This window comes from Mirounga leonina, unplaced genomic scaffold (genome assembly GCF_011800145.1).
Source record: "Mirounga leonina isolate KUSES-001 unplaced genomic scaffold, KU_Mleo_1.0 Mir_115, whole genome shotgun sequence".
NCBI lineage: Eukaryota > Metazoa > Chordata > Mammalia > Carnivora > Phocidae > Mirounga > Mirounga leonina.
The window spans coordinates 91,096,036-91,119,223 of NW_023270268.1; the positions used below are offsets into that span (position 1 = coordinate 91,096,036).

At 37.8% G+C, this 23,188-nt stretch overlaps 1 protein-coding gene across 1 annotated transcript in view; it reads left to right on the plus strand.

Annotated features, from left to right (window-relative positions):
- Positions 1–23,188, plus strand: part of GPR156 (G protein-coupled receptor 156) — an 83,627-nt gene that overhangs the window by 17,150 nt on the left and 43,289 nt on the right. The window contains exons 2-4 of the mRNA XM_035000082.1: positions 10,497–10,578; positions 11,490–11,960; positions 12,247–12,383. Coding sequence (XP_034855973.1) covers positions 11,868–11,960; positions 12,247–12,383 — 230 coding nt within the window. The 5' untranslated portion in view covers positions 10,497–10,578; positions 11,490–11,867. The remainder of the gene's footprint in view (positions 1–10,496; positions 10,579–11,489; positions 11,961–12,246; positions 12,384–23,188) is intronic.

Genomic DNA, 23,188 nt, shown 5'->3' on the forward strand with positions numbered 1-23,188 from the left:
AATCATGGGAATGAAAGGTATTGCATAGAGAGTATATAGTCAATGGTATTGTAATAATGTTGTAGCTACACTTGTGGTGAGCATAGAATATAGAGTTGTGGAATCACTATGTTGTATGCATGAAACTAATGTAACATTGTTTGTCAACTATACTTCAATAAAAACAAACAAAAACTTTCTTTTATCCCTGGCTTCAGCTGAGTTGTAGTTTGAAATGAGCCTCTTCACTTGGGATGATTGAGGTTTATGGGGGTGGTTGATGGGCTGCCTATGATTTTACATGTAAAATATTACATATTTGTATGTTTCTCAGGAGAGGGTCTGTAGCTTTCATCAGTATCTCATGTCCAAAAAAATATTTAAGAATCGTTCAAAGAATGAAAAAAATGAGTGCTGTTTTAAGTGTCTAATTTCTTAATAGTACTTCTCTGAGATTAATTTCTAGTGAACAAGTCAAATGACTTGATCTATAAATGTGTACATGAGCCTCATCACAGCAGCTTGAAGTAACAAATTACAGGTTACTTCAAGGGTTTGTGTGATTTAAACTTTTATGAAAGCCCTGTATTTCCTTTAGTTGGACTACGATTCTCATGGTATGATTTCCACACCAGCAGCTGCAGCATCACCTGCGAATTTACTAGAAATGCAAATTCTCAGGACCAACTAAGTCAGAAACTCTGGAGATGGGGGCCAGCAATCTGTTTTTTAAGGAGCTCTCTAGATGATTCTGATGTACACTGAAGTTTGAGAACCACTGTGTTAAACTATACCTAGAAAAGCCCATTCTCTACCCCCTGCTTCCAAGCCAACTTTAGGACAGTTTGTTAAGGAAGTGGCTGCAGAAGGGACAGTCTAGTTTGATGGCTTATATTTTCCATCTCTTTATCCTCACAGAGCCGGAATTGCTCTCATACAAGTATACTGGGTTACGCAGCAACACTAAACCAACAGTTTAGAGAAAATCAGTGTCTAACTGAAGGAATTTAAAGACACAGCATGAAAGTTCACTCATAAAAATTCTGACCAGGAGGGTTTTCAGAGAAGAGCCCCAGTAATTCCAAAGGCCTTGGATCTCTACTTCTTTTGAGGAGGAGAACATTCAGTCTCCCAAACTGATTGAACCTCAGAAACAAAGTTTTGTTTACCTTTTTCCAGCTGTGTGGCACCCTCACAAATGTCCTTTAAAGGAGTGCTCAGTATCACCACGGCTCTGTTTGCGAGGTAGTAACCTAGAGTTCACTCAGCCTATGTTCTGAGAAGCCAAATGGAGAGGTCTTAGCTGTAGCAGCATAAAACTTGAGCTATCCAAAACTAGCCTCTGAAATGTCAAATGATCATTCTCAGGTCCTTCTGTTACCTTCTGAAGCTTGATTTTTTATGACACCTTACTGTTTTGTTGAAGAATAATAGCATAGAGCACTTCACAGCAGTTCTCATTAAAGGAGGGCAGCCAAGTGGAATTCATTCTTGGCTCTTAATAGTTTTCAAATGAGAATTTTATTGCATATTAATGAGCATCAATTGACATTTGTGACTGGTTTTTATGGAAATCATGCATGTATAATTTGCATAATAGTACCTAAGTGCTTTTAGGTAACAATGCAACTCTGAGAAGTTGGTAAGCGTTTTAGTATGTTGTTTTTTGTGGTTTTTTTGGTTTAATTCCCAGCTCCACTCCCTGGCAATAGTGTTGGAATATTAACAGGTCTCTAGGATCCATCTGTAAGGAGTCTCTAAGATCTGTCTATAAGGCAGTAATTATTCACTGCTCAGTTTGTGTGGTTGTGCCAGCTTATACTGAGAGCATAGAGAGAGTCAGAAAAACACATCAGGGCAGGGTTCTAAAAGCAGGAGATGCTCCCACTGTAGTCAGAGAGGGGTGGTCTAGCCCTTCATAAATCAAACCTCCTGCTTCTCCTGAGTTATAGGAGTATCTAGACAGTCCTTAGGATTGTTCCTAGAAATCTAGGACTCCTATGCTCTGTGATGTTTTGTAAATGTCTCTGGGTCCACTTCAACAAATATATATTGATCGCCTACTATGTACCAGGCACCATGCTAGGTGCTAGAGCAAGGACACTTTGGCTTGTTCCCTGCTGCAACCTTAGCTCTTAGAAGAGTGACTGTTGCATAATAATTGATCAATCAGTATTTATTGAATTAATGCAGATGGCCTCTACCACTGGGGATATATAATTCATTATTTTTTTTTACAAAATCTGATTGTAAATATAGTATAAAGATCATTACTCATAATGTTAGAAGATTAATGATTCAGAACTTGGAATTCTGTTAGGATATTTAGAGAAACAAGAGTAACCTCAGTTATGCACCCTCAAGTCTCCTGTACAAATGACCCTTCTGTATCATGGAAATGAAATAAACCACTATTTATTGATGATCTAGTATGTATCAGTTATATTTGCATACATCCTATACATCATATGATTTAATCATCAGCAAAACCTATGAGGTGTAGATAGTATCTTCATTTCATTGAGGAGGCAGCTAAGAATTGGAGAAGTGACTAACCTAAGGCACCACAGTTAGAAAGTGATGTAGTTGAGACTTAAATTCAGCCTCAGCTTTGTTCATTTCAGTGCCACTTATTACTGCCAATGGTTCTAGGATATGTGAAGTGAAACCAAACTCCCAAGTACTGGGATGGAGGGTTGAATTGGCCTGAGGGCCCTGGGATGTGCCCAGTATTCAGTTGACCTATGTTTATAGTAAACTTACTACTTACAACACTGTTTCCTGTATCCTGTGGGGGACCCAATCTAGTAGCCAGTCTGAATCAGTATAATTCTATCAAGTAGCCAGTTAAGTTTAAACACTATATAGTAAAGGGAGAAATCAGATTTGGAAGAAAAATTATAAGTAGTATGAAACTAAAGGTTCAGTATTATCTTCTATAATGTTGAGCAAAAATGTTCTCCAGATTTTGGAAAGATTACTAAGTGTGGGCTGAGAAGCACAGGAGGAGAGAGGCTCTGGGACACAGGAATTAGGAAAGAATGGTGGTATAGTTCAAGAATGTATACAAATCCCAACGATTCCAAAGCTCTGCTTTCTCTGAGATCCACACCAGACTAAGGGAGTGAATCAAGTCCACTCCCCTTCCTCACTCCCTGACCACGTCCCACCCTTGCCAAGGGACACCCTGTGATTCCATTCTGCTTTTAAAATCCCCTAAGAGAGATGTGTTTGTAGCAGCCATCTCTCCCTGACCTTTCCTCCAGTGAATCAGGATTTCCATACAAGCCCTGCCCCAGGGTCCTTTTGGAATGATCACTCAGAAACCATGTGGAAAACTTAATTGGAGGAACTTCAGAAGCTTCAAAAAGAAATTTATCATCTCTCCCCCTTTTACAAGGCAAATCTGAGGTTCTGAGAAGCAGATTAATTCAATCTTCTTTACATTGTTGGGGAGAAAACATACAAGTTCTTCCAAAATTTATATTCTCCCAAGAGAGTATCTTTCTCTTTCCACTGTGTTCCTTTTCTCTCTTGGACCTCCTCCACATCCTTCTAACAACAGCCCTAGAGTTCTTACCCCTGTGACCCTGCCTGCTTCCCCAAATCCATGCCTCGCCCAGCTGTCCCAAATGTGTGACAGGTCAACCACAACTTCCTTTAAAGGTCTTTAAAGTAGTATAGAAAGAGTACTGAACTTGAGAGACGTAGAATGTCTTCCTACCACTAGGTGATCCTGAGCCTCTCAACCTCTGAGGGCTATTTCCTCACCCATAAAATGAAGAGATTGGACTTTATATCTGCGGTTGCTTCTTGCTCCACCATTCTGTGACTTAACCCTGACCAAACATCTGTTCCTATATATGCAATACTTTCCCATCCTAATCTCATACTCATGCTCTCTTAGAAAGTATTTACAACTGTGAGCCATCTCCTATATGAGGATCTATGTGGCAGGTGCTCCTTGGGGGAGGTTGAATACCCTCTGCCCTGCCTGCTGCCCTTTTGAAGAGTAGTGCATGTTCAGGAATAGAAATGAGTTATACTCTTAGTGTTAAGTGACCCATATTCAGGATGTTTATAAATCTGCTACCAGAACATAACACAATGCATTCAAAGGCAATTAAAAATGCATTTTATATTCCCTGCTGTTTATAATTATCTGTGTATCTGCTGCCTGTATTAACATAGTTAATGGAGAGCTAATACCTCAGACGATTTTGGGACCAGAAGGAATCTTAGTGAACATCTAGTACAATGCTGTTGTTGGTGGTGGTTTGATTAATACATTTTTTATGCATTTGTATGTGGTTCTGTTTTATCTCTTTTAGTGGTTAACCTGAGACTGGGGTACTTTGAATAATATATTTGCTCACATTGGGTAGAAACATCCCTATTACTCCAACTGTCTCTTTCCCTTCTTTTAATATAAAACATGTAGTGGGATGAAAAATAAGAGGTAAGGAAGTCAGGACAAAGGGAAAATAGAGAGTAATAAAATAAGCCAGAGATACCTAACATTGCACAGTTGCTGTAAGTGAGCTACACATTTTGTTCCGCACTTCACAGAGGCCAAGAGAGAGAGGAACATACTATGCATGACATAAAAATGTTCCAGAAAAAAGTTAACTTTTCCTAGTATTCAAGATGAGAAATTTATACCATGTGTCCTTATGGAGGAGCCACTAAGTCAATGTTGTAAATTACACCATCAACAATATCTTATTAATACTTACAATGCTAAATTAATTTATTCATTAAATAAGCATTTGTTGAGTGCCTACTGTGAGTGCCGTATGTTTCAGTGCATTACAGCTGCAATTCTTTTTGGTGCTCAAATTATCCTGTCATTGGCCAGGGGGAGCCAGTTGACTCCTGTGTCCTTTCAACATGATTCTGTTATCTCTGATACTTTTTTATTTTCTAGTATGACAGGATATCCCAGATTGATCTTGTATATTTCCATCTCCATAACTTAAATTGGCTATTTCACTAAAGAAACCCGATTCCTTTTAGTGAGTGGTTTTAGAGACCACAATCTGGGCACTCAGAGTGTTTATTGTTACTGGGTTGTAATTACTCCCAAGCCTCAGTTAACAGACTAGAAAATATGACTGTTTTAAAAAAGAGGAAAATAAATTCTAAGATCATACTGGTAGTTCTAATTTATTTTTTTAGCTTTTTAACAGTACTTAATCTTTTTTAAACTATTTTTAGATTTAGTTAACATACAGTGTATTATTAGTTTCGGGAGTAGAATTTAGTGATTCATCAGTTTTATATAACACCCAGTACTCATTCAATTCAGTGCCCTCCTTAATCATCACCCAATTAGTTACCCCACCCCCCCCACTTACCTCCCCTCCAGCAACCCTCAGTTTACTCCCTATAGTTAAGAACCTCTTATGGTTTGCCTCCCTCTCTGTTTTTATCTTATTTTATTTTTTCCTTCCCTTCCCCTATGTTCATCAGTTTTGTTTCTTAAATTCCACAAATGATTGAAATCATATGATAGTTGTCTTTCTCTGACTGATATCTCACTTAGCATAATACACTCTAGTTCCATCCACGTCATTGCTTGGTATTTCTAATTTAAATTAAAGATAGAAAGATATTTACTTATTTTTATATGTGAATCTCTTTTCTCTCACTTTGAAAATCTTAGTTCCTAATAACATAACCATAATTACTTATTTGCTTTACCTAATAGATACTTATATGTTGGTATATGTATATATGTGTGTGTAACCATATATATAAAATAAGAATATTACCCATTTAATGCAGTTTAAGATTTCTTTGTGGGTTTTTTTTTGTCCTTTGGAAGTATAATCAAATTACAGTTACTTAAATCCTTTATGTAGTTATACCATCAACTTGATATAGTTAGATTAAGTTATACCATCAACAGTTAGATTAATTTATTTCAATTTGTTTTTAATTTTTAGAGATTGATTTTCTTCTTTCTGATTTAATTTTGCTTTTAAATTAAGTGAAATATTTACATAGTTGTAGAGTCAAAACTATAAACATTGAGAGGTCTATTTTACCTCCCTGTCCCCTCCCCCTTGTTCTTTTCCTCCTCTTATAGGTAATACTTTTATTCTCCCATTGTTTCTTTTTGAAAATAATCCAATGACCTATGTGGCTTTCATGTCTTTTATTACACAAAAGGCAGAACACTATATATGTTGTGTTGCATCTTGCTTTTTTTAAAAACAATCTGTCCTGGAAATAATAGCAGTATATAGATAATTTCTCATTCTTTTCTAAAAACTGAGATAGTCTTTATTTTTAAAAACTAATTATTATACAAAAGCAATAGATTAATGTAGAGAGCTCTTGTAATTTTCACTATGGAATTAACCTTTGACATTTTTCTTTATATGGCCAAACCTGGCAACCTCATTTAAAATTGCTTCATTCCACCTGTGACAATTCCAAATGCTCTTGCCCTGATCTACCTTTCACTCCATTGTCTTTAACACCTTCAAAATATTGTTTAATTTGTTTAGCTATCATGCGCACTGGTTATTGTTTGATATCTCCCCTGTTGTAATATGAATTCTATAAAGATAGGGATCTTTCTTTTGTTCACCAGTGTATTCCAGATGCCTAGAACAGTGTCTGTGACATTGTTAGTGTTCAAACAAAGTTAAGTGAATGAATATTAGCAAAAGAATTGGGGGGGAAAGGCACGTGTAACCATAGAGTTCTGCATAAATGTATATGCAACCTTCCCTTTCACATTCCTCTCACAGCTTTATGGCCCTAGAAGCCTTTTATGATTCAGCTTTATTGTTGGTAATGCAGGCACCAACTCAACTAGCTCTGCGAATATGAACCAAGGCAGTTGTGTTTGAAAAATGAGAGGGTATAGAGGATACAGGTGTAAAGGAGAATTCAGTATATGTGTATTTCTGCAGTAGGTACACGCTTATATACATTGCTTTAAAAAATAACAAAACACTTTTTTTACATTTACCAACACATTTACCATTTCCAGCACCCTTCATTCCTTTATATAGACCCAGATTTGCATCTGATATAATTTTTCTTCTGCCTGAAGAATGTACTCTAACATTTCTTACAGTGCATGTCTCTCAGATTTTCTTTAGCTCAAAATGTCTTTTTTTTTTTTTTTTTTTTTTTTTTACCTTTTCACTGAAACACATTTTCACTGGGTATTATATTCTGGGTTGACTTTATTTTTCTTTCATTACTTTAAGATGTCTTTCAGTTCTCTCACAGCTTACATAATTTCCAAATGAGAAATCTATTGTGAGTCTTACTGTTATTCTTTACATAATCTACCTGCATCTAAGATTTTATCTTTATTGCAAGTTTTCAGTAATTTCCTTATAATGTGCATTACTGTATGTATGTGTGTTTTAACATTTATTCTGCTTGGGTTTGGTTGAGCTTCTTGGATCTGTAGGTATATACTTTTTATCAAATGTGAAAAATTTATGGTGATTTCTTTCAAATTTTTTTTTTCTGTTTCCTCCCTCCCCCACCTTTATCCCCTGGGATCCAATTACATGTATATTAGAGCACTTGTTATTGTTCCATAAGTCACTGAGGCTGTGTCCATTTTATCAATTGTTTTTCTCTCTGTGCTTCATTTTGGATAATTTCTAATGCTTTGTAACCATTATTTTATCTTTGTGGTGTCTAATCTATTGTATTTTTAATTTCAGGATTATATTTTTATCTCTAGAATTCTATTTGGGTCTTTTTTATATTGTTCACTTCGCTCCTCATTTTATAGGTCATATTTTTTGCTTCTTTGCATGCCTGATAATTTTTTATTGGCTGATGGACATTTTGAATTTTATGTTTTTGAGTGCTACATCTTGTATTCCTTTAAAGGGCATTGGGTTGTGTTCTGGAAAGCAGTTCAGTTTTTTGTGGATGAATTTGATCCTTTTGAGGCTTTCCTTTAAGTATTATTAGGACAGGTCGTCCCAAAAGACTAGACTAGAGTCCAGTAGTACCTAGACTAGAGTAGCTTCTAGGGTTTAGTTCCACTACTAAGATATGACCTTTCTGAGGATTCCATCCAATGTCATATGTAATATGAGGCTTCTGTCCAATGCCATATATAATATGAGGCTTCTCCATTATGTGTGAGCTCCAGGAATTGTTCAGCTACTGCCTACCAGTGGTTGTCTTCCGTTTCAAGTAGTTTCTTCTCATTCATGTCTAGTTCAGTACTCAGAAAAAGACTGAGGAGCTACCCTGCAGATTTCCAAAGCCCTCTCTCCCTTTTTATCTCCCTCTTCTTCATTCCTGTGCCTCACAAATCCTCTGCTTTGACCTCCCCAAACTCCAATCTATTCTCCTTACCTCAGGAAGACTTAGGCTATGTTTGGGTTTCCTTCCTGGGATGTGGCCTGGAAACTGCCTCCAGGCAGTAACTTTGGGTCAGTTATAATCATTGAAAGAATATTTTTTATATTTCATTTTATATATGTCAGTAACTTGTAGGGTTCACCTCACTTGTTTTCCACAGTTCTATATCTGCTATCCAGTGTCTGAAAAGAGCAGTTTCATGTATTCTGTCTAGTTTTCAAATAGCTTACAGTAGGAAGGCAATTCCTATAGCAGTTAATTCTTCATGAAGCAGAAGTCCTACCAACTGTACAACAACTTTTTAAAAGACAGTAGTTGTAGGACTAGTTTTTCAATAGCCAGAAATAATGTATAGAAGAATAAGGAGGGATTTTATGGAAAGACATGGGGCCATTCAAAGTTGTGAACCTATAATAGACTATCTTACACTTGGCAACAGTGTAGCTAATGCATCACCTATTTTCCTGATCCTAATCACTGGGCAGGACTCTGTCAAATAAATTATAAGCTCCACTGTGTATAGTGTTGTGTCTCCTACTGTCTGTGGCCTAGACAGTTTACTTCTAGAGATTTAGAGGCCAGGCAAGGGTTGCTCTTGGAGTTTCCCAGCAGATCTTTCTCTTTGTGCCTTAGATTCTGTATCTATCTTGTTGTCAAATCCCTCACTATTACCCTATCTGACATACTACTCCCCACTCAATTTCCCAGTCTCTCAACACTTTTTGAAACCGTTCAACTCTCCTCTCAGTGACTAAGTCATGCACTGTTTCACCAGCTCCTCATGTGTGAATCTCTGAATGTGTGCTAACGTTGGAGTTGAATGCCTGCTCCATGGCAGAACCCAGTATCATGGTATGTAAGTTCCTACACTAGATATCCATGGACCGAATGGGGGCTTAACGTTCAAAGGTCCATGCCAATGATTTCAGTCTGTCCAAGGGAACCATTGGAATTTATCCCCCAGGAAATTTATGTTCGTATGGACTACCCCATCATGTTCACAGAATCTCCCTAAGATAATGTAAGCTTAAGATTGTTAGTACTTCTAGGATCCACGGGTTGACCAAGGTTTCTCAACTTTAGCATTATTCACATTTGTAGCTGGATAATTCTTTGTTGTTTGGACTATCCTATGAATTATGGGATGTTTAGCAGCATCCTTGGCCTCTACCTACTAGATGTCAGTAGCATCCTATCTCAGTTCTGACAGCCATAATATCTCCAGATGTTGCCAAATATCCTCTGGAGGTACAAAATTGCTTCAGTTGAGATCTCCTGGTATGTGCCATACTCCAGGGAACTCCTAGAAGTTAAGCTCAGGGAACTGAAGAACCCCAGCAGGCCATTTGGTGTCTTCTTTGGAGAGGTCAGTTTAGAGAGTTTGCCCCATGTAGGGTGGACAGTGTGTGGATATTGACCTTGGAATGTAAACTCCTGTGTTCAAGTGCTGCCTCTGCAGATGTGGAATCAGGTTCTCTACTTTGCTCTTCAATTTCCTTATTTAAAAATGAGGAATGCTGTTGTTTACCTCACATGACATTGTTGTAGTAAAAATGAATGGGGTTTTATACACCAACACACACACACACACACACACTGATGTGTACCTCTATATGATGCTAAGATAAACTAGCATGGACTTATTAATGGTTAAAATATAAGTATTTATTTGTCAGCATGATTAAAAGGGCAATATAGGAAAAATAAATCTTTCAGTCCATTATGTAGAATAGTTTCCTTGGGCTTACAATATTAGAAGACACAATAGGGGATGTCTAAGCTTAAAAAGAGGAAAAGAAAAAAAATAGTCTTTGCAGCAATAAAATTTCAACCAAAGTAAGATGCAAATAGCCACATTTGTATATTTAGTTCTTAATTTTGCATTCAGTAATTGGACAGTCTGTACAAGAATTTAAATGTCTTGATGGGAGATCGTGGCTTTTAGTTCTCTTGGGATTTCATTGTAATGAACCTGGTAAATAATTCAGGAACATATGAGAGGCCAATGAATGGGCAACACCTGGTGCTATATTGTTCATGCCTAAGCATGCAGAATCCAAAGATGGCATTCTACACCTGTCACTATTGTTCTGGCTTAAACACAAGTTCTATGTTCAGTGGCTATTGAAATAATAATAATTGATATTTTTTTCCTGTTCCAGTTCCCTCCACAATAAAGAAAACTGTGCTAAGCTGTTTCAGAAACACAAAACAGAAGTGGCACCCTCTTTCAAGTTCCCATTGGTAAAATTTCTAATCTGTTTTCTCTTTCAAGGGATAGATTGCTTTAAAGAATTAGAAACATGTCTACCTTTTCTGTTGAGGCTAATCTGAGCCTTTCTGCATTTCTACTTTTGTTCTGTAAATTGAGCTTCCTTTTAGATCTCAATAGTCATATTGCAAGCATCTTCTAAGAGAAATAACACCGTCCTCTGGCCACTCATTCACACTGTGGGAATTCCTAGAGCTCCTCAGTTTCTCTCCCTATTACCTGAGTACACTATCCTACTTTTAGGAGTCTACAAGTTTGAAAATAAACAAAAACCTCTTTGCAAAGGGTTTCTGTATCATTCTGAGACCCCCGCTGCCTGGACATGGACTGTTCCTCCACTCACTGAGTGAACAAGAACTCCAATGACTGAAGGACATTTCATGCAGACAGCATGGGTCCCCCAAGGCCACTGCCACTCAGGATCAGACAGGGCTTAAGCCATGAGTTGCATGGAAAGATCTTGGAAGGACAGGGGATTTCCCAGTAGGGAAAAAAGGGAGATGGGACTCACATGTTTAAACTAAAGGTCTTATAGGATCTGGAAAGAGACTGTTGAACTTTATATCTATAAATTGTTAAATGAGCTTTGTCTTTGTTTTTAAAATGTTTTTATTATAGAGGCTTAAAATATATTTATTTAAACATATGTCAAGCCATTGTTATATGTAATAAAGTACATATATAAAATGAAAATATAACTATGTATAATTAAAATGTATAAAATAATATTCTTAAACCTCTGTAATAAACCATTTATATATATGTTATGTATTCTATATTAAGGTAATATATATAATTTGTGTTATATATGTTTTATATATGTAATGTGTGTGTGCATATATATGTGTATATATATACACACACATAATTTGTTTGTTCACAGGTTTAATTGCCTTCCTTTCCTTCTGGACCTGTGTGAGAGTACTTAGAGCAGTGACTGCCATCTGGTGGCAAGCCAGAATCATCACTTTGTGTGATTCTAATGGTTACAAAGAGGCCCCCTCTTGACTCCCATGGTGTGCACTGCCAGGGCACAAGGAAAGCCTGGAGGGTGTCTGACGAAGGAGCCCAGTGAAATAACCCTTCGCTTCCGCCTGAACTAGTTGTTCATCCTGGATTCTGAGCCAAGAGCCAGCTCCAAAATGGTGCCTCTGAAGAAAAGATTTGAATTGTGCTTGTGTTTTGGTCTAAGATGTGCTGGTTACCGACCAGCAGGTAACCACGACTGAAAAAGCGCACACCGAAAAGGGCACGTGATGACATGGAGCCTGAAATAAACTGTTCCGAACTGTGTGGCGGCATTCCTGGCCAGGAGCTGGGTCGGAGTCCTCTTCATGATCTCTGCAGGACGATTGTGAGTGAATAGCCAGGGGGTGTCAGGGCTGCTCAGATATACATGTTGTTCTCATTGTCATTGTCACTGTCGTTGTTGTTAGTGGTGGTGGGTGCAGTGGTAGTGGTGAGGAGGAGGAGGAGGACGAAAAAGAGGAAATGGGGGGAGGAAGAGGAAGAGGAGGAAGAGGAGGAGGAAATGTTCATGCCGGACATATATTTCCTAGCTTTGGGGATGGTGGGGCAGTTCATGTTCGATCTATAAAAGAGCCTTCATTCCTAACAGCTTCTCTTTATTCTGTTCGTAGACCTCTTCGCACTACAGTGGTAAGACCGTTTCTTCATTATCTCCTGTCCTCTTGGGTGTTGTTTGGACCTTTCTCAGCTGTGGACTTCTTCTGATAGTCTTCTTTCTTGGCTTCACAATTCGCTGCAGGAATAACAGGTAAGTAGCCCCATACCTAGTTTCTCGTCCCCTATAGCCTGAATCGGGAAACCCAGAGTGTAAGTATCATTTTGACATCATGAGCTGTTAGGTGGTATCAGTAAAACTTATCTCCTGCTGTGGCATTAAGCTATATGAGAAGTTGCCCTGAAATCATCCTGACCTCGCAGTACAGTTGCCTCTTGAGGAAAAACAGTCTAGACCAGTATTGTGGTAACTACTACAAGGATATCCAAAGAGGAGAATGAAGAGTCTCTCCTCATAAAGGAAAGGTATGATCCTTCTGACAAAATGAGGTATTTGGGGGTTTTTGTTTGTTTGTTTTTTTAAATTAGTTTTGAGGGTAGAAGTTAGTGATTCATCAGTTGCATATAACACCCAGTGCTCATCACAAGTGCCCTCCTTAAAGCCCATCACCCAGTTACCCCACCACCCCACCTACCTCCCCTCCAGCAACCTGCAGTTTGTTTCCTAGAGTTAAGAGTCTCTTAGGGTTTGCCTCCCCCCCCATCTCTGTTTTCATCATAGAAAATGAGGTATTTGTATTAAAAACAGAGAGCATGTAGAGAAATATTCCAAAGCAACATTAGAGTCTATGGCCAATATAGTTTGGAATCAGCCTGGGTGGGCCAAGGTTTCTGAAAAAATAGTGGAGCCCTACTATCCTGTTGATCTGTTAGGTAAGTTCTGGCTGGTTAGAAAATCACTGGCTCAGGGCGCCTGGTGGCTCAGTCAGTTAAGTGTCTGTCTTTGGCTCAGGTCATGATCCCAGGGTCCTGGGATAGAGTCCCGCATCGGGCTCCCTGCTCAGCGGGGAGTCTGCCTCTCCCTCTCCATCTGCCTCTCCCCCAGCTCATGCTCTCTTGTGCATCCACTCTATCTCAAATAAATAAATAAAATCTTTAAAAAAAAAGGAAAGAAAGAAAGAAAGTCACTGGCTCATCAGAGTAAGTATCCATGGCTTCCAGGGCTGGCAAAAGAAACTAAATGAAGACTTTTTTCTGAAGGGACTTGCAAAATTCTGCCTTCACTGCTATTGGATCCTTCCCTCAGGGCCCACCCCATCTCCCACACCAACACTCTTTACCATCGTCCTGCCCCTACTGTCCCAGCCTGCCACCTGAGAAGCCCTGCTCCAGCTATCTCTCTGTGGCCCACAGCTAAATTCTAGAAGGAGCCCACATCAGATTTCAACAACTGGTTCAGAGAGGTCAGACTCGTCTGGCCCCACTCCAACCTTATACTTTGTGGGGGTCACCTGTGCTCCATTCCCTGGGTTTGGCGCTCAGATGAGGGTCAGTCAGTTGGATTTGTCTAGCAGGCATTTTGGGGCACAGTTGGCCATTGGAGGCATGGAGGACATGGAATTGTTAAAGAACAGTGACTTGAACAGCTGTGTCAACCTTGGCCTGGCTGTGACGCAGGGCAGTCAAACCTTAGTGTACCTCTGATGCTGCCCCAGCCACTTTTCATTCTGTTCCTCAAATTCACTAAGCCTACTCCCATCTCAAGGCCTTTGACTTACTGTCCCCTTCTGTTCCCACTGCCTGACAGTCTTCTCCAGATCTTCCCGTGACTGGTTCCTTCCCATCTTATATGTCTTGGCTCAAATGTCACCTCTTCCCTGATCATTCTATCCAGAGTAGCCTGTCTACAGAATGGCCATCCAGTCCCAGTATCTCAATCCATATATTATCACCTGTTTTATTTTCTTCATAGCAATTATAACTCTCTGATATTACCATATTTATTGATTTGCCTGTTTATTGTCTATATCCCCCATCAAAATGTACAGTCTGTGGACACAGGGACTTTGTCTATCATGCTCACCACTGTCTCCAGCATTTAGAACAGATTCTGGAACATAATAGGTTCTCAGTAAATATATTTTCAGTGACCCTGGGAAGAAAGATACTTATATCCCAATGGTAGCTGCTGCCAAGAAAATGACTGGGGAAATCATGCATTTCAAAGTTAGAGAACTATGGAGTACAGTCTTCAGCTGCAACACATTTCTACAGTGCAAATTAATACCCAATTGGAAAATAAGAAAATAATATCATTGGTTCATATGTAATTTTCCCCCATCACATCAATGGTTTAAAGATTTCAGAGGCAAGCCTTCCTACAGTTAAAGAAGGAAGCCTTAAGCTAACAATACTGCACCACTGTGGCAGTGCAAGTAGTAGCTCGTTTAATGGCTTCAAGAACTGGTGTACTTCCGGGCGCCTGGGTGGCTCAGTTGGTTGAGCGACTGCCTTCAGCTCAGGTCATGATCCTGGAGTCCCGGATCGGGCTCCCTGCTCGGCGGGGAGCCTGCTTCTCCCTCTGACCCTCCCGACCCTCCCCCCTCTCATGCTCTCTCTATCTCATTCTCTCTCTCAAATAAATAAATAAAATCTTTAAAAAAAAAAAAAAGAACTGGTGTACTTCCTATGTTATGAAGCCATCTAGGAGTAGATGGAGAAGTAGAGAAGATATTTCTCAAGTGTTTAAAAACAATTGATTGTTGAAGAAAGCACAGACCCAGAGCAGATTTTTAATTTGGATGACAATGTTATCTATTAGAAGTGCATGCCCCAAGTACCTACATCTAGCAGATTTAAGGTTGCAAAAATCAACTGTGACCTGGGTACAAATGGTGGTAATTGACATTTGCTGAGTGCTAGTTTTTTAATTGGATAATCATTATTTTTATCGGTATTTTGGTTACAAACTTAAGTATTTTTCAACTGTTATGGCCCCATACTATTTTCCCCATAACCCATTATTTTTATACACAATTTTGTAGGATGCAGGGTTTTTAAAGCATTTGTATATCCTGTTAAAATAGGCGCACTTGTAAACAGTGTTATAGTAGAAACACCTATATTTCTTTCATTCCATTAAAGATTTTGCTGCCTGTCTTGCTTGCAGTGGGAGCATGACTTGGCATAAAGAATAAAATAATAAGAGGCACTGTGAATAAAAACACATTTTGCAGTTAAGTAGCTTACAAGTTCAGACAAGGAAAGATAAGATAACCCAGTTTCAAAGTGCTTTCTTAAATAATAAAATTTGTTCAAAGGTGCAGCATCACAGATGCTTCATTTCATTTCAGTTCTTTGGTCTCTAAACTTGTAACTGTGTGTGTGTGTGTGTGTGTGTGTAGCACCAGAGGAAGAAAAATATTTTAATAAAATATAAATATTATAGTAATGTTCAAGTTCAGATGCAGATACTACATTTTTGATAAAATTTTAAAATGTAGTCTATAAGAGAAAATCAGTAAAGATAAAGAAGACTTGGACAGCACTATCAACCAACTTGACCTAATTGATGTTTATATAATCCTACACCCAACACCAGCAGAATACACATTCTCTTCAAGTACACATGGAACATTTACCAAGATAGATCATATTCTGGGTCATAGAAAAAGTTTCATTAAATTTAAAAGGATTCAATTCATACAGAGTATGTTCCCTGACTACAATAGAATTAAATTAGAAATCCATAACAGAAAGAACTCTGGAAGATTTTGAAATATTTGGAAACTAAATAGAACACTTTAAAATAACTCATGGTCAAAGAAGAAATCAAAAGAGAAACTAGAAAGTATTTTCAACTGAATGAAAATGAAAATATAACGTATCACAATTTATTAGATGCCATTAAAGCAGTACTTATGGGGAAATGATAACACTAAAATCCATATTAGAATAGGAGAAAGATCTACTTTATGAAACAAAAAAAAGAGCAAATTGAGTCCCAAAATAAGCAGAAGAAAGAAAATAATAAAGATGAAATTGGAAATTGATGAAATAGAACAACAACAACAAAATCAGAAACAAACTGTGAAACCAATGCTCTTTATTAAGATCAATAAAATTGACCAACCTCTACTTCAAATGATCAGGGGGGAGTAGAATATATAATGACCTGAATAAGGAAAGAGAGGTGACATCACCCAAGATTCTACAGATATTAGAAGGATAACAAGGTAATGTTAAGAACAACTGTAGCAGGCAGTCTCTAACATGTTCTGCATTAATTCCAACCTCCTGATAGTCACACTCTTGGGAAATTCCCTCTCTTTGAATATGGGCTAGAATTACTGACATGCTTATTAATGTGATATCACTTTTAGGATAAGTTTACAAAAAGATTGTGGCTTCCTTCTTGGATCTCTCTCACTCTTTCACTTGGTCACTCTGAGGGAGGCCACCTTCTTGTTGTGAGCTGCCCTATGGAGAGACTCACATGGCAAGCAACTGATTTCTAGTCTTCATCCAGCAAGGACTGAGGCTTACTAACAGCCATGTCAATGAACTTGAAAACAGATCTTTTGAGATGTGCTAATAGCAATGAGGTTGGAAGCAGATTTTACCCCAGTTGAGCCTTGGAGGACTGCAGCAATGGCTGGCCCCTTGACTGCATCCTTGTACAAGATCCTGAGCTAGAGGCTCCCAGCTAATCTGTGCCTGTATTGTTGAAGAAGTGTTACCAGTTTTACAGAACATCTTCTGAAACACTGAAAATCATGGAACATTCCCTAATTCATTCTATGAGAACAGCATTACCCTGGTATCAAAACCTAATAAAGACATTAGAAGAAAAAAACCCTGTAAGTTAATACCCTTCATGACCATAGATCCAAAATTCTAAACAAGATTTTAACAAATTGAGTCCAACCAAATATCAAAAGGATAATACATCATGATGAAGTGAGATTTATCCCAGGAACGAAAGGTTGAATTAACATCCAAAGATTAATCATATAATTCACCATATTTACCAACTGAAAATAATGATCATCTTTCTAGACAGAGAAAAAGGATTTTGACAAGATTCAACATCCATTCCTGATAAAGTCTCAACAAACTAGCAATAGAAGAGAACTGCTTCAACCTAACAAAGTGCATCTGTGAAAAAAAAAAAACTATAGCCAACACCAATTTTTAATGGTAAAAGACTGATTGCTTTCCCATTAAGATCAGAAACAAGACAAGATGTCCGCTCTCACCACTTTTATTCAATGATGGAGATTTTAGCCGGTGCAATAAGATAAGAAAAAGACAATAGAAGGCACCTGGTTTAGAAAGGAAGAATTAAAATGGCTTTACCCTCTGGTGACCTGATTGTGTATGTAGAAAATTCAATAGAATCTATTTTTCAGAGAACTACCAGAACTAATAAATGAGTTTAGAAAGGTTGAAGTATATGAGATCAAGGTACAAAACTCAACTGTATTTCAAAATACTAAAAACAGACAACTGAAAAGTGAACTTAAATGCATTGCCATTTACAATAGCATCAAAAATATGAAATATTTAGGGATAAATATAACAATGCAAAATACTTGTACACTAAAAACTACAAAACATTGCTAATCTAACAAATACTGTGAAATACATGGTGAAAACTATAAAATTGCTGAGAGAAATTAAATCCTAAATAAATGGAGAAATACTGTGTTCATGGGTTGGAAGACTCAATATTGTTAATTCTCTCTTAATTGATCTATAGACTAAGCCCAATTACCATCACATTCCTAGCTGGTATTTTTTTTAAGATTCTATTTATTTGAGAGAGAGAGCACAAGCAGGGCGAGCAGCAGAGGGAGAAGGAGAAACAGGCTCCCCACTGAGCAGGGAGCCCAATGTGGAGCTCTGTCCCAGGATCCTGAGATAATGACCTGAGCCAAAGGCAGACACTTAACCGACTGAACCACTCAGGTGCCTCTAGGAAAATGCAAATTCAAGCCACAATTAAATGCCACTACACACTTATTACAGTGGCTACAATTTTTAAAAACTGACTAAGTCAAGTGTTGATATACATTGCTGGTCGAACTGCAATGTGACACAACCATTTTGGAAAACAGTCTGGCAGTTTCTTTTAAAGTTCAACACACACCTACCCTAGGATCCAACCATTCTTCCCTTTGGTTTTTACTCAAGAAAAAATAAAATTATATGTCTGTACAAAGACTTGTATACCAATGTTCATATCAGCTTTATTTTAAATAGTCAAAGGTTGGAAATAGAACAAATATCCATCAACAGGTGAATGAATAAACAAGTTGTGGTGTATCCATAAAATAAAATACTACTCAGCATTAAAAAGAATGAATTATTGATACTTGGGTCAACATGGATGAATCTCAGAGTAATTATGCTGAGTGAAAGAAGCCAGGCAAAAAAAGTCCCATACTATATAATTCCAATTATACAAAATTCTAGAAAATTAAACTAATCTGTTGTTAACTAATCTGTAGTAACAGAAATCAGATGAGTGGTTGCCTGCAGGTGGGGGGGGTGGCACAGAGAAGCAAGAAGGAAGGATTACAAGGGACATGTGGAAACTTTTGAAGGTGATGGATGTGTTCATTACCTTGATTGTGGTATTTCATAAATATTTACATATATCAAATCTTACCAAATCATGTATCTTAATTATGTGCAGTTTATTGCGTGGCAGTTATATTCATTAAAGCTATATTTCAAAATGTTGTCTACAAACATTCTTATTTTTCTGAGAAGTTTCCCATGAAGGAAAAAAAGTATACCATATCTGGTGTCCTTCAAAGGGCCCTGCTAGGTGATGACCTGAAACCCATCTGATAACTGTGTTAGATATTAATGACTACTATGGGAGAATGCATTATTTTTTTCTAGATTCCTCTTATAGTTTAATAATCACTTAACTTGGAGCAAAGCAGGTACTTCAGGCCCAAAGACTCTCCTGGTGCCTCTAACGTAATGCATAAAATAAGGGCAATGTCCTAAGTTCTGTATGAAGCTAAACTTGTTCAATTACAGAACTTTTATTCCAAGAACTTACCTCACTGTCACTTGTGAAAATGAGTATAGATACTAGTTGTTATTTACATGTTGTTATTTCTCAGAATAAAGAGGCATTTGCACAATAATCCCCAGTGTCTTGTATTTTACTGCCTGGGAAATCAAGAAATTTGAATAATAAGAATTGTGTAGGAATAAGCTTTTGCCCTCCTTGCAGGTTAAGAAGTTAACCTGTTACTATCTTACAGATGCTAGCAAAAGACATGAGACTCGGGCTCAGAGACAAAGTTCTGAAACTTTGTTCTCTTCATTATTCATGGCAAAAGCAGTAGTCAGAGCTTCATGTTGCATTTGTGCTGGTTACCATGTCCCCAAATCCCATGAGGATGATGCAGGGCCCACGATGGAGGCTTGAACACACGGGGAGCTGTCATTAAAGGAGAGGAATCTGAACCTGAGGAATTCCCCATTTTTATAGTGAGTCATAACAAGCCTGGTCTTTTTCTGGAGAGATGTTACCTCAGTAAATATTTGCTGAGCTGAATACCTACTGTGCTCAGGATTCTGTGTAAAATGTGATTTAAGTGTTCCTGGGAGCTTCAAATGCATCACCTCGGTGGAAAAACATGAGAAAATCCAAAAAATACATTCTGGTTTTTTAAAAATAGCTTTTCAAAAAAGAATGTCTTTCTGCAGGGAAAGCTATGTTCTTTTCATATTGATTGTTTCAGGTCTGCCCTCTTTGTGGTTTGAGTAATTGGAGCTGAAGGGAAGGTGATGGGGAAGAAAGGAAAGCAGTTGGCATCTTGTTGGCTATGAGAAAGCTTGCACTAATATTGTGCCCTACAAACCTTTCTGGTATCTTCTCTATAATCCTTAGTTTGATGGTTATTGGCCAAAAAGGAAGAGCCAGTCAGGCCTAGAATAAATACCACCCACATAGCTGATTTGGGGATAGGTTTGCAGAGCCTAGGATTGAATTGAGGCAGAGACAGGAGCATATCTTGCAAGAACTTATCCAAAAAGAAAACTAAGGTTCATAGTTGAAAAAAAAAAATTGTATCCATCATCACTTCCAAAGGTTTGAGCATAGAGCCAAAAGTCAGTGGTGTATCATGAGGTCAAAAGACATTGGCATTCAGGAATGGTGCTGGAAAAGAGGTGAGAAGAAGAAATAAGGTGACAAGATCTAGAATCATGAACAGAGATGAGGTTTTCTTGGGTACTGGCTGGGAGATGGAATAGGGATGATTCAGCAAGAAGTTAATGAGGCAGGATCAGGGTTAATGGATAGGAGTGTTTTCTACACAGCCCTCTGATGCTCTTTGTCCATCCTGTAGTCAGGCCTAAATCACTACGACCTCTAGATGAAGTTGACACACCCCCCTTTGCATACCCACTGTTACAGTTGAGCATGTCATTGACCCATCACAGCTTATTGGATTGGGAGGAGGAGAGCACTGTCTCCCCTGGCAGATAATGAGCTCCTTGAGCTTAGGATCACATCTTATTCATCTCTGTATCTCCATTGTGCTGGACTATACTCCATGTTTCCTGAATGAATGAATTAAATGGACTAGAATATAGACTATGACAATAAAGGTAAGTTCTTAGAAGATGGATGTTTTCATCCTTTAACTTTAATATGGTAGCAATTCTTTATAAAATTATGCCATAGGTAAGCAATTGCTTTCCATTTTTCTTTTCTCTCCCTCATGGTGGTTGTCCCTGCAGGAGCCTAAGAAATGACATCCAGAGCCTCAGTTTCCCATTGCACCTGGTTGTGGCCTTTCATTCTAAACTATCCTTTCAATCTTGTCATACCATTAAAATCTGTTTGCTTTTGATGCCCTGTTGGCCACAGAGTACTGTATTTTTAGAAGGCCTTCTCATAATTAAGTTCTTACAAATGTGCCTATTACTTTAACAAATACCTATTGAATTAGTCAACAATCTATCAGGTACTGTTCTTGGTGTTGGGATTGCATCAAAGAACAAAGTAGCCAAAAAATCCCTTCCCTTATGGACCTTGCTTTCCTACAGAGATGAGCAGGCAATAAACAAATCAGCTTTTAAATATATGGAATATTAATGATAAGTGCAGGAAAGAAAAGGAAAACAGGGAAAGTGGATGGGGAATATCAGGGTGGTGGTGCTATTTTAGAGTTTGGTCAGGAAAGAACTCACTGAGAAGGTAACATTTGAGTATGGACTTGAAAGGCATAAGAAACAAGTCATGAGGTGAAAACCATTCCAGGCAGAGGGAACAGAATATACAAAGGCCATGAGGAAGGAATGAGGACCAGTGTAGCTGGAACTGAGTAAATGAGGCAGAGAGTAGGAAAAGATGAGGTCAGAGAGGTAACAGGGGATGGGGGGCAGATCATGTAAGGTCTTGTAGGTCATTGTAATGACTTTGACATTACTCCAAGTGTTATGGGGAGCCATTATAGGGTTTGGAACTGAGGAATGACATGACCTGACTTACATTTAACAGGAAAACTGGCTGCTTTTTGAGAATAGACCTTTAACATTTGAAAGAGGTACCTGTAGCACTCCTTTAAATAAAGTCATGTTTCTTGGGTGCCTTAATTCAAGAATACAAATGCCTAAAAGTGGAATTTAAGACAGCTTAACCAGCCTTCAAAATGGCATAAGCCAATTGCCTGCCACAAATCCCTGTATCTCCAACTGCTTCTGTTCTCTGATTGAACCCTACTAATACACTAGGGAAAGATATGCAGTATCTCTACATAGAAAGTCATAAAACATTTTTGAGAGAAGTTAAAGAGGTTCTAAATAAATAAAAGATATATTATGTTTATAGATTAGGAGATTCAATATTGTAAAGATATATATAATTTCTCCCCAGATTGATATATAGATTCAGTGTAATTGCAGTAAAAATCCAACTTTTTTTCTTTTCTGGTGAAACTCCACAAGCTGATTCTCAAATTTATATGGAGCTTCAAAGGGCCAAAAATAGCCTAGAAAAAAATGGACAAGGTGGGAGGATTTCTACTTTGGGATATTAAGATTTATTAAAAAACTAGTGATTCATACGTGCTAAGTATGCCTTTGGGGCAAGGATAGACAAATAGACCAATGGAGCAGAATAGAGAGAATCCAGAAACAGAGCATGTATGGACACATTTTAATAAACGGTGCTGGGTCAGTTGGCTATCCACATGGGGGGAAAAATGCAACTTCAGTCTTACCTCAACAAAATCATCTGCTGGTGGACTAGATCAAAATGCAAAAGTCAAACAATAAAGCTTCAGGAAGATAAATAGGAGAATATCTTCATAATCTTGGGACAGAAAAACATCTTAAATAGGACACAAAAAGCACTATTCATAAAAGAAAAGATTGTTAAATTGCTCTACATAAGTGTTAAGAACATCTTATGTTCATTAAAAACACCACTAAGAGAGGAAAAAAGCAAGCCATAAATGGGAGAATATATTTACAATGCATGTATCATCAAAAGATTTTTATCCAGAATAAAGGACTATGAACAGATAAGAAAGGCACAGAGAACACAATTGTTTTTAAATGAGCAAAAGATATGAACAGACGCTTTATAAAAGAATATATCCAGGTAGCCAATAAACAAATGAAAAAGTGTTCAACTTCATTAGTCATCAGGGAAATGCAAAGTAAAGCCACAGTGAGATAACATTATGTACTCACTTGAATGTCTACAATAAAAAAAGACTGACAAAACCAAGTATTGGGAAGGATGAGGAGCATCTGGAATTCTCATGCATTGTTGTGGGAGTTTACAATGTTACAATCATTTCAGAAAACTGTTCAGCAGAATCTACTAAACCTGAACATATTCATACCCTATGTCACAGCAATTCTAGCAAAAACTGCATGGATATATTCACTGAAATACATGTACTAGATAGTTCTGAATAAAACTATTTCTAATAGGCCCAAACTAGAAACTACTCAACTACCCATCAATAGTTTGTCTAAACACATCATGGTATATTTAATGATTGCCTACTATAC